Source organism: Lutra lutra, chromosome 1 (assembly GCF_902655055.1).
Source record: "Lutra lutra chromosome 1, mLutLut1.2, whole genome shotgun sequence".
NCBI lineage: Eukaryota > Metazoa > Chordata > Mammalia > Carnivora > Mustelidae > Lutra > Lutra lutra.
The window spans coordinates 118,647,081-118,665,534 of NC_062278.1; the positions used below are offsets into that span (position 1 = coordinate 118,647,081).

Genomic DNA, 18,454 nt, shown 5'->3' on the forward strand with positions numbered 1-18,454 from the left:
TACTTCTCTGATGTAGTGCTTTGATTATGGTGAATCTGGTTGAATTCTCTTTGGAACCTTGTCATCAATAGAACTGTAAAAGCATCTGTAAATAATTTTTCTAGTTTATTTCATCTGTGTAAGGTCAGATTTTTTCCACTATATTTTTTCTTTTCTAATTATTTTTTCAGTAACTATCCAGTCTAAGACCAGGTATTTCATTTATTTGTCATGTCTCTGTAGTCGGGACACATTTCCACAGTCCTTTTTGGTCTTTTATGACATTACCATTTTGTTTCTAATTTTAGGTTTGTCTGATGCTTGCCTGTGACTAAATTCAGGTTATGTATTCTCTGGGGTTCTGTACATTCAGAGGTACAAGATGTCTTCTGCTCTTTATTGGCATTGTTAATTTTGACCACCCAATTAAGGTACTTGATTTCTCTATAGTTAGTGTTTTTTTCCTTGCATTTTGTAAGCAATATGTGGGAGAGACTTTAATACCATGGGCATGCCCTGCTCTTTAGCAAAATTTCCCTCTAGACTTAGCATCCATTGATGATGCTTGTCTGAACCAGTTTTTACTATGTTGAAAATGACAATCGAAAAATGACAGTTTTGTAACAGTAGCAGTCTTTTATGTTCTCCATTTAATACCTGGCATTTTACTGTAAGAGCTCTCCTTCCCCATGTATCTATGTATGTGTCTGTATCATTTTTCTTTTAATCATTGATAGTGTATTATCAACCTTCATGATCTCAGTGCTCAGATTGTTTTAGATCCTCTCGTAAGAACTCTTTCCAGCTTGCTTTTCTGTCCTTAAGACATGCCACTATCACTTTGAGTACTTTCTCACTTTTTGACATAACAAGATATTCCAGGTTCATCTTGTACATATTTTGCCCCAGCCTTAGAATCAGCCATTTCTCTGAGAAGGTCTGGTTTCTGTTGATACCTTGTTCTCAAAAATATGTTTGTGAAAATACTCTATGACTGTTAGTCAAATAGTATTTCAGATGTGGAAGTAACTTTTTTGGACATTGGCTTGACTTTTTTCTTGTTTCTAGTGTGCAAAACACAAATTATGATAACGTACTTAAAGATTTTATATGATACTCTTTTGGGGGATCAAAATGGCTTTTTAAATGTACATAAGTTTAGATGAAAGCAGAGTATCTGTTTTTGAGTATCTGTTTTTGAGTAGGCTTAACAATTGTTTATTTTAGTTTATGAAACATTATACTTGCTTTTAGTCAACTAACTGATAAAATTCCCTCTGAAATGGCCAGGAATTATTTCAGTGTTTTTCAGCTTTCTAGTTGCTTTCTTTCTAAGTCCAAAACAGAATTTATTACAAAAAAAAATGGCATGTTCCATGTAAAGAATTTAAGATCAGTTAAATGTACTTTATATAAAATACTATAATCAAGAAAATTCTCACAGCATAGGTAACCTACTTCTTCCATAGGGTGAACATCCTTATAGAATATTATTATTTATGTATTTATACACACTTTCCTTTGTAAAACAAATTCCCTACACAAGTAAAACATAATGGAATTGTTTCCTACATAAGGAATTGATACTTAAAATCAGTGTGTAAATGAAAAATCCCATCAGATTAAAATTACCCTTGAAATTCCTTCTAGAATTTAACACTCTCATTAGGTACAGTATAGTTGTTTTTTCTCTAGTGGAAAGAAACCTTTGTTTCTTCAGTTGGGCAGCAGACATAGTTGGCTTGTGTTTAAGTGATCTCTTGTACTAAAAGCTCATAATTCTGGGGGCACCTGGATGGCTCAGTGGGTTAAAGCCTCTGCCTTCGGCTCAGGTCATGATTCCAGGGTCCTGGGATCGAGCCCCACATTGGGCTCTCTGCTCAGCGGGAGCCTGCTTCCCCTTCTCTCTCTCTCTGCCTGCCTCTCTGCCTCCTTGTGATCTCTGTCTGTCAAATAAATAAATAAAATCTTTAAAAAAAAAAAAAGCTCATAATTCTAGAATCAGACTCAGAATCATTTTAGAGGCACATGGAAACGGAGGCTACCTGAGGGAACAGTTTCCTCCTTTCTCATTTTTTATTTGTGATGTTGACTTATTGGGTGGACTGATAGATAGAATTGCCTTTTTTGGTGAAGGGAGGTGCTGAAGTTAGATTTGCCTAAGTGTGTGTAATGGGCATACACACATTAACTATTTTTATCTCCAAATTTAGCATTGGATATCTTTCCATATCAGTATGTTTGTACCATCTTAAATGACTGTTTACATTCTATAGATGTGGTGTAGTCTTACTAATGATTTCCTAGGAGCACTTAGGTATATAATTTTTCTGAATTTTGAACAACATTGCGAGTGTATATGCCTCTTTGTTCTACATTGTTTGTTATAACCTTTGGATAAATTCCTAGAAATTAATTGCTTGGCAAAAGGGGATTTGCATTTTAAAAAGGTTTTTGGTGTAATTTGTTAAATTACTCTCAGAAAGGTTATATTCAATTTAATTTTTTAGGCAGTATGTGGGATAATGACTAATTCGCTATACTTTAAGCAATATAGGTATCATCCTTTTTAATATTTTCTATTCTGATATGTGGAATATACTTTTAGTCATTTTGATGTTTTATTATATATTTATTTGGTTAAACAACCAATGATAAAAGAACTTTCAACTATGTAAGAATTTTCTTATATCATTTAAATTTCTTTTGTGAATTATTTGTTCAGGTCATTTCCCCCCCCCCCCCATGATATAAGAATTTTCAGCTATGTGAGAATTTTCTTACATCATTTAAATTTCTTTTTTGAATTATTTGTTCATGTCAATTCCCCCCCCTACAACTCCCCCCCCCCTTTTTTTTAGAAGTGTAAAATCATTCTGTTAAGGTCTTTTCTTAATATTTTCCCTATGAAATAAGGCTATTTTCTCATAGATTAGAGATGTTTTCTATACTGTGTTAAATTATTACAAATTCTGGACTATTTAGACTTCCTACTCTGATCCTTATTTTTTTAGTTTGAGAAATGTTTGTGAGTTTTACTGTTTAGGATGATAAAAATGGTAACTAAAAGCTAGAAAACTTTTCCCAACCTCCTTTGAGGGTGTTTCTGGAATTTTATACTTCCTTTATGTAATCCCACTATTTGCAAACTTTGAATTCTGCAAGAAAATAACAAAAATAGAATGAAAATATTTTACTTAAAGTTTTATTTAAACTTAGAAAGTTCTGAAATATGTGATCCTAAGAGATTTCCCTGAAATACGTATTTTTTGGTAGTAGGAATGAGTTTTCTCTGTTCCATTGGACAAATTGTGTCTAAGTTTAATTTAGAATTTTCAGTTCTATAGAAAATTTCTGTTGTTCCATTGTTTCTATATTTCTTATTATACATATTGTAACTGTTGTAGCTTTTATAACATAGATATTTGTTCAGGAGCTGTACCCGAGGGGACCCATTTTAGTTCAAAACAGAGAAAGCACTTGCCAGACTATAAGCAGCAAATAGGAATAGACTGTGTTAAGGCTGATCCAGTAGGCTCAACAAAATTAATGTTTTCATTGTGAATCAGCTAAAGGTTAGTTTTCTCTAATAAATGTTTTAATATTCCGCATTTTCTCATGTTCTTGCTTTAGTGCATCATTATTTTAAAAAGGAAATAAGTTTTTTCAGGGTAGTAAATAAAAATGTAGTAATTTTAATTCCATATGGTGTATATCTGGGTGAACTATATGGATTTTCAGATGAGTACGGAATTACCCGTCTTAAGTGGCAGTCATTTTGACTACTTCTGTATTCTTCCCATTTTCTGTACATTTTCATATTAAAGATTTAAGTTTAGAGTTGATGCAAGTAAAATGTTTGCATAGGTTTATTGAAAGACTCTGTCATTTTTTTTTAAAGACTTTATGTATTTGTCAGAGAGAGGGCACAAGCAGTGAGTGGGGCAGGCAGAGGGAGAAGCAGGCTCCCTGCTGAGCCAAGAGCCCAATGGAGGACTCCATCCCAGTATCCTGGGATCTTGACCTGCACCCAAGACAGTTGCTTAACCAGCTAAGCCACCCAGGTGTCCCAGGACTCTGTCATCTTACATGTGATAGTAAATTTAGCAATTTCTAATATAATAGTATTGAGAGAGATGACTATTGAAATATTATTTTGCTGTGATTACATTTTTTGTAGTCTATATATTTTGGTATAATTATGAGTAGCCATTATTAGTGATGTTGGATATAATTGGCATAGAAATATATAAATGAATTATATAAATCAGAATTATAAAAGAATTTTTCATTGTCAGAGCTGGTTAATTTTACTTTAAAAAAATTTAATACATGTGCAGTAATAGAAATTTGAAATAGATGTGTAAGGTTCTATAGCACCTTAAAATATAGCCATCACATTTTTATAGAACTCTACCTTTTTTAAGTGTTTCTAAATGGTTTTATTTGGTTTTTAAGTGTTAATGTTTTTTCCCTCAATTTTCTCCATCTCTCAAAAACATTGTTATATCTCATTTTTTAAATTCTTTTATTCCTCTTCAAAATGTATTCTCTATTAGTATTCATTGTTTGAATGTCTTAAGTGTTCAGGGTGAACTCATTAGTTTAATTCTTTATTTTCATGAAGTTTGTTGAGAATAACTTGGAATTTGAGACTTGAGCATTTTAAACAGATTTTCAAGAACTGGGAGAGAATCGGAGATTATACTAGAACTTGTTTTTGTTTTATATTTTTGACTTCTGTTGATAGTAGTAGCTTCAATTTTACTTTAGGCTCATTAGCTTATGGAACTCAGTATTATACTCCCCAGTTTAAAAAAAATCTAAAGGAAAAGAAAGTAATGTTTTGAATCTTAGAATGTTATTGTAGAAACACTCCTATCCCAGTAATAATCTTTTTTCTTTGCTAAATCTTTATAGTTATGAACAGTGATATAATTATCTTCTGACATATAAAATGTAGATTATAAAGAAAAATGACTGCTGATACTATGGGAAATATAAAATATGAGTACTTTGGACTCATAAGGAAAGCTCTGTCCAGTTTTTCCAGAGTACCCTTTTTGATGAAGTGCAGCTTTGAAAAATCTTTACTGATACAACTGAGTAAATTTGTGATAGAGAAATAATTTCTGAAGAGGTATTCCTATGTTACTGATCTTTATAGTCTTCAAGATACCCTAAAAATGAAGCAGTGTGGTGGACAAGTTAAATAAAATGTGTGGAATGTTGGTCAAGATGGGATATGGGTCAAAATTAAAGGGATGTGTGTATTTATAAGCTGGATATGTGAGCTTATTACCACTTTCCTTTAAAATATAAATAAAGGAAAATGATAATAAGCTGACATATCCAGCTTACTTTTTTATTGTGATAAAATATATGTAACAAAGTTTATCATTTTTTAAGTGTACAGTTAAGAGGCATTAAGTACATTCACATTATTTTGTGACCATCACTCATTCTCTCTCCTGAAACTTTTCATCATCCCAGACTGAAACTCTGTACTCGTTAAAAAATAACTCTCCATTTCCTCCTCACCCAGTCCCTCCTTAATCCATTCTTTCCTTACCCCAGTAACAACTGTTCTTTCTGCCTCTATGAATTTGACTATTGTAGTACCTCATATAAGTGGAATTATACAATATTTTCTTGTGTGTCTGACTTACCCTAAACTTAGCATAATGTCTTCAAAATCCATCCATCCATTTTGTAGAATGTATCAGAATTTTGTTCCTTTTAAAAGTTGAGTAGTGGGGCACCTGGGTGGCTCGGTGGGTTAAGCCTCTGCTTTCGGCTCAGGTCATGATCCTAGAGTCCTAGGATCGAGCCCCACGTCAGGCTCTCTGCTCAGTGGAGAGCCTGCTTCCTCCTCTCTCTCTCTCTCTGCCTGCTTCTCTGCCTACTTGTGATCTCTGTCAAATAAATAAATAAAATCTTAAAAAAAAAAAAAGTTGAGTAGTATTACATTGTTTGTATGTTCCACGTTTTGTTTTTTAACCATTCATCTGTGGATGAATATTTGGGTTGTTTTCACCTGTTGGATACTGGGAATAATGCTGCTGTGCTCATTGATGTACACATAACCCGTTTGAGTCCCCGCTTTCACTTCTTTTGGGCATATATCCAGAATCTCATGCTCGATCAAAAGGTGATTTTATGTTGTTATATTTTGAGATATCACTGTGCTGTTTTCCACAATGACTATATCTATTCCTACCAATAAGTGGACAGGGGTTTAATTTCTCTACATCTTCATCAAAGCCTGTTGTTTTCTGTTTTGTTGATAATAGTCATTCTAATGAGTATTTACTCAGCTTATGTTGTCTTAAGCCTGATATAGTTAAAATAATATGAATATTTGATTCTCCAGTCCATAAGAGCTCAGTTTCAGCAAATAAGAAAGGACTTTTTAAGAGATGAGGCATTTCAGTTGACAGTAAGTAGCAGGATGTGAATGGACTTTTGAAAAATTCACATAGGGAGCATTTTATTCCTTGATCTTCCTAGATAGTAAAATGTTACTCCAAATTATACTAGTCTAGATCTCTGTTGTCCTATATGATAACTACTAGCTGTTTGTGAATATTTAATTATACATAAATAAAATTATAAAATCAGTTCCTCACAAAAATGTGACACTTGTCACATTTTTAGTGCTTAATAGCCATGTGTAGCTAGTGGCTACCATATTGGAGAGTACAGCTATAGAACATTTTCATTTCTGTAGAAAGTTCTTTTGGACAGCACTGATAGAGATATTTGTTAGAGATGTTATTGAAGGATAATACAGCAGTATTTCTGTTAAGGGTAGAATAAAAGGTCACAGAAGGTTAACATTTCAAACTCGACTTGCAATAATGGAAAATATAATGAAGTTTTTTTGTAGTGATGTGGGCTATTTACCTTGAGATTGGTAATCTTCCAGTTACTCAAATTACTCAATATTCAGCGCTTTTGGGGAGCATAATTACACTAGGAGCTCTGATATCTTTATTTTCTTGCAGAAGATACTTCTTCTCTATAGATCTATGAATATATATCCTCTGCGTATAATAAATATGTGTTTCTTATATATGTAGAAGTATATGTCCTGCCACAGAAATGTATACATATTCTCATATATATATATATATATATATATATATATATCCTAAAAAAAAATCTGTAGTATTTTCGGAAAATAGTCCATATTTAAATTTCCCTAATTATCACAATGTCTTTTATATCCCCCTGCCCCTCCCTGCCAGTCAAGCCTCACTTATTGCAATTAATTGCTATGTTTTTTTCATTTCCTTTATTTTAAAAAAATTCCTCTCAAATAATTTCTCTTCCTTTTCATGACATTGACTTGGTAAAGAAACTGGCATTTGTCTTATGGAATGTCCCCTTCTGAATCTGTTTTTTTCCCCCTGGCTCTTTTGGTGTCATTTTACTTGTTTCTCTAGCCTCTTTATTTCCTGTGAACTATAAGTTGGTTCTGAAAGTTTGATTTAGGTTCAGGTTAAGCAATTTTTGGTAAGAATACTCTGTAGCTGATGCTCTTAATTTGAGTTTATTATTTTTTTCATGATGGTTATGTGAACAGTTTTTTGTAGTTAACTCATGGTTTATAAAATACTTTCATATGCAGTTTTCTCTAGTAACATTCTTAACACCTTGTAAAGTGGGTTGATACTATCTTCACTGTGCTGATTTAGTTTTTATGAGCTCTTTACTTAGAAAGTTTTACAATTCTACTGGTTATTAAAAGGGACTTATTTTGTCTCTACTATTTTCTGACTGTTTTTTAAAGGACATATTAATCTTTTTATCATAGAAATAAGTAAAAATTATTCTGTTTAAATGTTACTTGAAATTGTGCATGATTCTGTACAGGATATTCTCCCACCTTTGCTGTTAAAACAATAATTTCTGGGGCGCCTGGGTGGCTCAGCGGGTTAAAGCCTCTGCCTTTGGCTCAGGTCGTGATCCCAGGGTCCTGGGATCGAGCCCCATGGCGGGCTCTCTGCTCAGCGGGGAGCCTGCTTCCCTTCCTCTCTCTGCCTGCCTCTCTGCCTACCTGTGATCTCTGTCTGTCGAATAAATAAATAAAATCTTAAAAAAAAACCCCAATAATTTCTCCCATTTAAAAAACTAACTCAAAATATACAACTAGGTGAATAAAGAACTGATAGTGGTGAACTTAAGCATTATGTAACTGTCAGAGCTTTCTGAATGGCATGAACAATCAGTATTAATATGCTAAGTTTATATAATTCCAGTTGATAGCAAAGTAAATTGATCTTTTAAATTGTCCTGTGCTACTTTAAATAAATTTACGGATTTTTTTAGTTTTGTTATGTTTAATTGATTGTTTCTAAAATATAAAATATTTAACTTAGTATTTCACTTTCTTGTTCATGTTGGTTAGAAGGACAGTTAAAACTATGTGAGGGGTTTATATTGAGATATTGGTGGTATAAAGATAAAATATCAGTAATGACTCACATCTTCAATATTCATAGTAGTGATAATTAGCTGCTGTTGGTTTGGAGCCTGTTAGGTGCCATTGTGCACTTCATATGTATTACACTCAGTACTTGTAACAATTCACATGATAAAGAGGCAGGTTATCAGAGGTTAAGTAACTTGCCTAAACAGGCAGCTAATTTGTGATGGAATAGAGATTTGAACTCAGCACTGACTTTGAAGTATAAAAAGCCTGTGACTTTTTTTACACTATGCCCTGCAAGTTCTGATATGACTGTGACATAATAAAATGAGAAAATATTCACTGTTTAAGTACATTATAAGATTGGGCTTATTTTACTAATCTAGACAAAATTTTGCTTTTGAGTTAATGCTGTTTCAGCAATGCATAGTTTAATTAGAAAATCTAAATACTTTGATTTTTTTTTTTTTTTTTCCTTTTCTTCACTTCTAGATATTCAAGAATTTTATGAAGTGACCTTACTGGATAATCCAAAATGTGTAGATCGTTCAAAGCAATCTGAACCAATACAGCCTGTGAATACTTGGGAAATTTCCAGCCTTCCAAGCACTACTGTGACTTCAGAAACACTGCCAAGCAGCCTTAGCCCTAGTGTAGAGGTAAGATAAATTTTTTTCCTGAGGCTGTTTTTTAGTAATCAATTTATTGGGGCTGCTAAGTTTTTTCACTTTATTAAAATGGATATTATGTGGAAATACCATGAGATTACAAATATTTTTGAAGAGAAAAGCTCAGAATCTCTGGTGCCCCTTTCTTAACATGTTGTAAATGGTTTGAGGTCTGAAATATTGGCTTTAGACTATTAAAAGAACACTTTGCATGAGACACCTCAGTGAAATTGTATTTTGAAAAGGTGATTTTGCTCTGGTTTTTTGTTTGTTTTGAGAAATAGAATATAGTTTTACTGTGCTGGGCCGATTAATTGCTACATATACTCCAATGATTCTGTTTATTTGACTTGAAGATTGCATTAATAAAATTCACTAAAGACTGATCAGTAAATCTTAAGGTTAGCATTGGTTTCAGCATTTTTCTGTAGTTAAAACTATATTTCTTTAAGTTTTAAGGACTGTTTTAGTAATGTTCTTTTTTTAGTTGTAACGTACTGTTTCTGGTAAAGTTAGATAGAACAGAGATATATGAAGCATTTTGTAATGAGGCTTCTATCTGACAAACATTAGTCATTTGAATGTGGTTGTCTGACTGAATTTGATTCTAGTCCCTTCTAGTTTGTACTAGAGAAGTGCTTGGAAAATTGAATCAGCCTCTGTTTGGTGAGTAATAAATCAGGGAAAAGTAGTGGTGGGCAGCAACCAGACAACCCTTTGGTAATGAAGCAGACAGTTTCTGAGTTTTCTTTTTTTATATTATGTCACATAGAACTGTAAAATTTTAAAGCAGGCAGCACATCTGATCCCTCTTTTTCATTTTAAGGATTCGGAAACTGAGATCCAAAAGAAAAGGAATGACTTGACCCAGCTTATTTAGCTAGTTTGGGCAAGTCTACCCTTAGATTTCATACCTTGTAACAGATCACAGTTCTCTTTACTAATCCTGTTCTGCACTTGTATGTTTATTGTTTCTGTATCTTTTTTTTTTTTTAATCTCTTTTTTATCACTCTTGGATCATTTCCATTTTTATTCCCTTTTGTTGATAAATCATTTGCACTTGTGATCAATTCCAAATAGATTTTTTTTAATGTTAACTATTAGTACAGTTTTTATTTCACATTTATTTTCCTAGCTTAAAAATTTTGCATTTGAGGAGACATGTTAAATTTTAAGAGAATTGAGTTTCTTATTTAATTACTTAGCTATTGTTTTCTATTGTCTCATTGATTATGTTCAACTATGAGTATAAAGCATAGAGTTCTTATAGTTGATTTGCCTATTTTTATAGGAGATTGTTTAGATAATGGCTGGCTCAATGTAGCCAATAAAAGTAAATGTTCATTAAGGTTAAATAAGTGGATAATACTGCACAGTGGAAGTTAATTTCTATATAGAGTTCAGTCAGAAAGATCAGGAAGGCGTTGAATTCCATCATGAGTAGTATTAGAAAATTTCAGGGGTGCCTGGCTGGCCCAGTCAGTGGAGCGTGTGACTCTTGATCTCAGGGTTGTGAGCTAGAACCCCACGTTGGGAGTAGAGATTACTTAAAAATAAAATCTTAAGGGAAAAAAAAGAAGAGTATCGGAAGATTTCCACTTGCGTAAAGTGAGGCACTGGTATTTAGAAAGCCCCTGTGCAGTACTGGTTTCTGCATTTCCTAAAGGGTGTATTATGGACATGTTAAAGGAGAATAGGAGAAAAGAATTTTCAGACTATAAATGGGAGGTCTAATTAGGAAAATGGATGAGAAGGGATTATGATTAAAATGTTGCTTAGGGCTTGGCACATGAAAATGCTCTAGTGTGCTTGAAATTAATACCCATTCACGTTTAAACTTAGCAATGGGATCATGGAGATGTGTCCATCAAGTACCAGATTTTTTTAAAAAAGGGAAGATCTGTGTGTGTCAAATCTATAGTGAGCTAAGTTTAGTTCAAAAGAAGTACTGTTTTGTCGGGGCGCCTGGGTGGCTCAGTGGGTTAAGCCGCTGCCTTCGGCTCAGGTCATGATCTCAGAGTCCTGGGATCGAGCCCCGCATCGGGCTCTCTGCTCTCTCGGGGAGCCTGCTTCCTCCTCTCTTTCTGCCTGCCTCTCTGCCTGCTTGTGATCTCTCTGTCAAAAAAAAAAAAAAAAAAAAAAATCTTTAAATAAAAAAAGAAGTACTGTTTTGTAGAGAGAACAGAATACCTTGATAGATGCTTGCCTGAAAATGTAAATAGTTTTGAAACACACTGATGGGTGACAGTCCTAAGGTCTTAAAAAACAAACAAACAAACAAAAAAACCCCTGTAATGTTTATAGGTTTCATTTCTACTTTTTTTGAGCGTAGAAGGAAAGTATATTCCCCTGTTCCCCACTTATGGATGCTTAATTTGGACAGAAAACTTGGCTAAGAGGCATTTGACTCGATTGCTTTAGACACTTGGAGGATAATGTTTAGGACTGAAAAGAGACTTCGAACATTTAATTCACCTTATTTAAAGTTTTGTAGTTGAAGAGAGTCCACTGACCCAAATTAAAACAAATGCAGAGGAAGTTTTTATTTGACTATAACTTAAAAAATAATATGAAAATATTTTATCTCATACAAATTTTAGGTTATTATTGCACTTGTGCATTTAATTCTTGGATAAAAAAGTAAGGTAATGTGGGCACCTGGGTGGCTCAGTTGGTTAAGGGTCTGACTCTTGATTTTAGTTCAGGTCATGATCTCAGGGTTGTGAAATCCAGCCCCTAGTTGGACCCTGCCCTGGGTGTGGAGCCAGCTAAAGATTCTCTCTCCCTCCCCTTCTCTCCCCTCCCCACCTTAAAATAGGTAGGTAGGTAGGTAGTAGAAAGAAAGGTAATGTTTTTGTGACAAAGTTGTCTGCAACACAATCTTACTGTTTCTTTTACTTCATGTTCACTTTTGTAGGATTATCACAAAGAGGGTTTTTTTTTTTTTTTGCAAAAGAGGTTTTTGAGATAGAACAATTTCCAGGGCATGCTTCTCTTACTTTCTTAAAGTGAAAATCTTTGTCTTGTAAAACATTTGTTCACTTTTCTTTCTTGTCCTTTTTGTTTTGTCCTCGTTTTGTTATTAACTGATCTAACTTGCCAGATCTTCATTTGTCAGTTAATTTGTGTGCTTGTAACTTCATTTCCTATATTTCTTCTGATGTAGTAAAATGAAAATTAATGCCATTTATTTTTGCAGTGACATGGCAGTATCCCATTTTCTTAGAACTTTTTTGTGTTTGGTATATCTGTCTTCTACTTTGAACATATACCTAGTATATTGTTTGGAATAATGTTTGCATAATATTAATGATTGTTTCTGGGTGATGGGGACTTTTTTTTTTTTTTTTAGTACTTTTCTCTGTTACTTTAAAAAAATAATGAACACATGTCATTTTTACGGAAACAAATCTATCCTAAAATAAGAGTGAATTTTAGAGATGGTAAGGAAGAGTATTTAAAAGGAACCAAGAGGCAAGAGTAGGAGAAATAGCCTGACTTAATGAGAAATTCCAACAGAAAAGGATGCAGTATCCTATTTTAGTCCTTTTGGGCTCCTGTAACAGAGTATCACAGATTGGGTAGCCTATAAACAACACAAATTTATTTCTCACAGTGTGGAAGCTGGGCAGTCCAAGATCAGGTCACAGGTAGATATACTTTCCTAGTTCCTAGTTGGCCCTTTTCTCAGTGTGCTCATGTTGAGGACGGGTGAGGGAGCTCACCATGGTCTCTTTTATAAGGACACTTTCATAAGGACACTAATCCCATTCACAAAGCCTCCCTTATGGCTCAATGACCTCCCAAAGTCTCCATCTCCTAAATACCATCACATTGGAGTTTAGCATTTCAACATGTGAATTTTGGGGGGGGACACATTCAGTCTATGGCAGTTCTGTTTTTGATAGTACATTGCAAGCACACCAAAGAGTCAAAGGCTTGTTTTGTTTGTTTGTTTGTTTTTTGACGTGAAACCATAAAAATGACCATTTTAATGATTTTTGGGTAGGAAAAGCTTTTCTAAGCATGACCGCAATCAAAATCCAGAAGAATTAAAAGGTTAAGAATGCTGAGTTTGGGGGCACCTGAGTAGCTCAGTCAGTTAAGTGTCTGACTTTTGATCTCAGCTCAGGTCTCAATCTTGTGGTCATGAGTTCAAGCCCTGCGTGGCTCCACTTAGTAAAATGGAAGGGAAAAAAAAAAGAATGCTGACTTTGTGGAATTTCTTTGTGATCATCACAAAGTTTGATTATTTGAAGTTTAGTTAGAGAATTATATCTTGAAAAGGTACATTAAACAATTGAGAAATGGGGGAATTTGTTACATTTATAAAAAGGGACTAATTTCCCCCCTTCTCAACCCAAAAAACCCTCTTTACAGAACAGTAAGAAAAACATTAACATTCAATGGAAAAGTGACCAAAGGAAGTGACTGGGCAGTTTAGAGAAAAAGAATTACCAATGGACCAAGTAAGCCTTTGAAGAGATGCTCAACCTCACTTCAAAAGCATGCTATCAAATTGACAAGGGGAGTATTTTTAACTAATTTGATTGTCAAAGATTAATTAAATGTGAGGAAACAAACTCTTATACTGTTGGTAGGAGGTATAGTGGTGCAACCTTTCTGCAAGACAACAGTATATATTCATATCCTTTGATCTAGCTGTATGTTCCAGATATAATTACACAAATTAATATATATTTAGCTATATATATATACACATGTTTGTTGCAGTATTACTTGTAATATTCATAAAAATCAACAGGGAAACCATCTAAATTATTATCAGTAAGAAACTGGTTAAGGGTGCCTGGCTGGCTCAGTTAGTAGAGTACCCAGCTCTTGATCTTGAGGTGGTGAGTTCAAGCCCCACATTGGGTGTAGAGATTACTATAAAAAAGGAAATTGGATAAACACATTATGGTACAGCCACTTAATGCAATATGAAAAAGCAGGCATAAAAATATAGACTCTATATCCTCTCTATGTTATTAAGTGATTACATATCAGGAGGTATAGTATGACTGTAAAAAGAAAAAAAATATTGTCAGGTATGTTTAGAAGAATACACACTTAGTCTTTTCAGTAATGTCCTCATTTTCAGTTATCTCTGCTATCTCCAAGCTCCGTGTTTCAGCACTTCTGAGTTCATCTTCAGGGGGAGGAAATTCTCTGAGTAGGGAATATAGATTCTTTTCCCTTCTCTTTGACCTTTTGATTTAGTGCTTTAAAAAATTCTATCTGCTTTAATTTAAGTAAAATTTTAGGAGATAGTAGAGTTAAAAGCATGTATTCAGTCTACCCGGTTGAATCTGAACATTAATTTAAATTATTGAAGTACTGGGTAGTATTTATACATAAAACTACGCAAATCATAAATGTATAGCTTGATGAATTACTGCATTGTGGATATACCCAGTCAAGAAAAAGAAAATGGAATGATGCTAATGGGTTCTGGACTTAGATAGTGATGGTGGTTGTACAACTCTGAATATACTGAACACCAATGAATTGTATGTTTTAAAATTTGGTAAATTTTCTGGTATGTACATTATGTCTCATTTTACAAAAGAAATCTTCCTTGTACCTTTCCTAGTCACTACCTGTATCCTGTTCTTCAAAGAACCATCCTGATTTCTAACATCATGGATGAGTTTTGCCTCTCCTAAAACTATATTTTAACAGATTCGTACAGTATGTACTGTCTTACTTTTTTCTTATATTTGAGAATTTCCTCCAAGAGTGGAAGTTTTTTTTCTTCTCTGTGCTGTATAATATTCCATTGTAGATATACTGCAGTATATTTATCCTTTCTGGTGATGGCTGTTTGTGTTGTTTTCAGTTTTGGGTTAGTGCTGCTTTGAACATTATTTTATAGAAAGTTCTGCCATAGCACAACATATATGTTCTTAAAAATCAAAATGCAAAATTGTGCAATAAAAACTACAGGGCTTATGTAGAAAATGGAGTTAGAGACTCAAAGCTCAAAACTTGGTGAGTGACATATTAAAAAAGATAGTATCTTGATAAAAATGGCAGCACAGTTTCTAAACACACTTACAGGAGTGTGTGTTAAGATTTAGCTTGTGAGGGGCGCCTGGGTGGCTCATTGGGGTTAAGCTTCTGCCTTTGGCTCAGGTCATGGTCTCAGGGTCCTGGCATCGAGCCCCGCATCAGGCTCTCTGCTCGGCGGGGAGCCTGCTTCCTCCTCTCTCTCTCTCTCTGCCCGCTTCTCTGCCTACTTGTGATCGCTCTCTCTGTCAAATAAATAAATAAAATATAAAAAAAAAAAAAAAGATTCAGCTTGTGAGTTATTGCCCAGTGCTGGCCCAGGAATTTATCTGAAATTGGATGTAGTGTTATTAACAGGTGTGGGTGACTGTGAATCCTAACATTCAATAAGCTAAGGTCTGAAATGTGTGTTTTTGTGTATTTCTCTATGTGTATTTCTCTATTTGTTTCATCTGGGTGCAATTTTCTATTCTCACCTAGTGTTTCGTATGGACAAGATTGGACTTAAGCAAACATGAAATTTGTGTTAGCTACCATTGTTCCCTAATACGTCAATCGTATTGGAACAAATTTGCTTTTTCAAAATGTTATGGTAGAACCGTGTGTATATTTTTTGGTGCACCTGTGTATGTGTTTCTGTTGTTTATATACCCAGTTGTGAAAATTATATGCTTATGTTTAATTTTGGAACATAATAACAGCAGTTTGGCAAAATGGTTATGCCTGATTTTTATAATTACAACCAGTACATGCAAGTTTTGGTTGCTTTACAAGTTTACCATTGCTTGTTATTGTCAGTCTTTTTATTAATAATTTAAACTATTTCAGTAGGTATGTGATGGTACTTCATATTGTTGTATTGCATTTTCCTTATCTTAACAAGGTTAATAGTTAACACCTTTTCATATGTTTATTATTCATTTTGCTATCTTTTGTGAAGTGTCTAAGTTTCTCATCCCCCCCATTGTTTTTCATCTTATTGATCTGTAGGAGATCTCTATCTGGATATGATTCCTTTGTTGGATATATGTATAATACACATTTTCTCCCACTCTGAGGCATGCTTTTACTAATGATACCTTTTCATTATTTCTTAAATCTAACATATAGTTAATGCTCTTTATGCCTACTGAAATGTTTTTCAGCTTCAAAGTCATAAAGTTATCCTACTTTATTATTTGTTAAAAACTTTTTTTTCACTTTCCACATTTACATCTGTAATCCATACTGCAGTTTGCAAAATTTCACATGAATCAGCATTTCAGTGCATCTCCATTCTTGCACTTTAGTCTAAACCACCCTCATTTTTTGCCTAGATTATTGTAATGGTCTCTTTGGCCTATCTGCATCCACATTTGCACCTTTTCCATTTATGACCACTTTGCCTCCAAGATTGTTTTTATAAAATGCAAATCATTTCATTACCCTTCATTGGCTTTCTGTTCCTCTCAGAATGAAGTGGGAGATCTCTAATGAGACTCAGAAATCCTAATTATTTGACCACTGCCTGTTTTTCCACTCTCGTAAAACTCTTTCATTCTTTGGCTACTGGTTCCTCTTCGTTCAGGGTCCCCACATAATTCCTCTGCATAGGAAGTTCTTTCTTGCCAACTCTTGCTTATTTTTAGCATTTTATTTTAAATATCAGTTCTTCCAACAAATAATTGAGCATCTGGTATGTATCACACACTGAACAATGTGCTTGAATAAAGGCAAAGATTCTTGTCCTCATGGAGCATACATTCTAGTGGCCATGCTGGTAATAATCAATAAATTATTTAGTGTGTTAGAAGGTGATAAGTGATATGGAAGGGAAAAAGAAGAGAGCTGAGTGAGGGTATCAGGAATGTCAGATTCCTTTGCAATTTTACAAAGTACATTCCCGTACACTTCGCAGTTTTTACTAGGGTTATTCATGGTAGGCCTGATTGAAGAACATGGTATTTGTACAGAGAGTTGGAAGTTGATGCAGCTATTTGGGGAAATAATCAGTGCAAAGATTATAAGGCATAAGGCTGGATTGTATGAGAAATAGCAAGATGGCCAGTATGTTTAGAAGGTTGTAAGTAAGGGAATGAGTAGTGGGAGATGAGGTCAGAGGGTAAGGCAGAAGCAGATCATGTAAAGCTTCTTCAGGGTTTTGGACTGGAGGAATTACATTTAACCTAATCTTTAAAAGGATCACTTAGGCTGTTTTGTTGAAAATAGTTTGTGGTAAGAGTAGAAGCAGGAGACCTATTAAGGAGTCTGTTTCAGTGATCCAGTTAAGGATGCATGTAGGCATGAACCAGAGTGGTGATAATGGAGGTGCTAAGTGGCTGAATTATGGATATTTTAAAGTAGAACACAAGGATTTGGGACAGATTGGAAATGGGTTGTGAGAGTAAGATAGAGATCACTACAAGAGAATTAAGGATAACTATGTGGTCACTTCCTGGTAGGAGCCTTTCTTTACCTCTCAGATTATCAGAGCCTCCGTTATAGCACTTTCTGCTTCTGCTTGATAATACTCATCAGTATTGTAATTAAATGCTGTGAAATTACAGATTTTGTGTTATTTTGGTCTCTAGTAGACTGTCCTTCAGGCTAGAGACTTGTGTTTACTAAAATATATGTAGTACTTGTATGTAGTAGCTATTCAGTAAATACTTACCAAATGAAGTGAGAATTTTGGTTCTTTCATACTGTAATTATGTAATAGGCTAAAGGAGGCTATATTTTTTTCTAGCTTTATCATAAAAATCTTCCAACTCCAATAAAATCAAGGGAATAATACAGTGTCCATATAGTACAGTAAACCTCCGAATATCCATAGAGTCAACAATTACTAACATTTTGTCATATTTGCTTTCTTTGTGTATGTGTATTTTTGGTACATTATGTGAAAATTAGTTGCAGACATCAAGCACTTAAACTATGAAAACTTCAGTATACATTTCCAATGAGTAAGAAGAGTCAAATGTCCTGATGTCTGGGTGGCTCATTTAGTTGAGATCTGCCTTCAGCTCAGGTCATGATCCCCGAGTCCCAGGATCAAGCACCTCTTCGGGCTCCCTGCTCAGCAGGGAGTTTGCTTTTTTCCTCTGCCTCTCCCCCTGCTCATGTGCTCTGTCTCAATCTCTCTTTCAAATAAATTAAAAAAAAAAAAGTTAAACATTCTCCTATGTAAATAACCCTAGTACTGTTATTACTACTAACAAAATTAATAATATTTTATTTTCTCTTCAATTCATTTTTACTACTGTCCCCAGATAAATAAGCTTTTTACCCTGCCCTTGTAAAGGTTCCTTTTCCTTTTCCAGGGAAAAGTATTCTTTTACAGAAGAATAACAGCTAATAAATACAAATGAGATGATAAAA

General features: G+C 34.1%; 1 protein-coding gene across 9 annotated transcripts in view; it reads left to right on the plus strand.

Moving 5' to 3' along the window:
• The window catches only part of DLG1 (discs large MAGUK scaffold protein 1), a 259,278-nt gene that overhangs the window by 7,676 nt on the left and 233,148 nt on the right, over positions 1–18,454 (plus strand). For all 9 annotated transcript variants that reach the window (XR_007128143.1, XM_047733750.1, XM_047733758.1 and 6 more), the window contains exon 4: positions 8,906–9,072. Coding sequence is in view for 8 of the 9 variants with exons in the window: in XM_047733750.1 (XP_047589706.1) it covers positions 8,906–9,072 (167 nt within the window). In the remaining variant the exon portion in view is untranslated. The remainder of the gene's footprint in view (positions 1–8,905; positions 9,073–18,454) is intronic.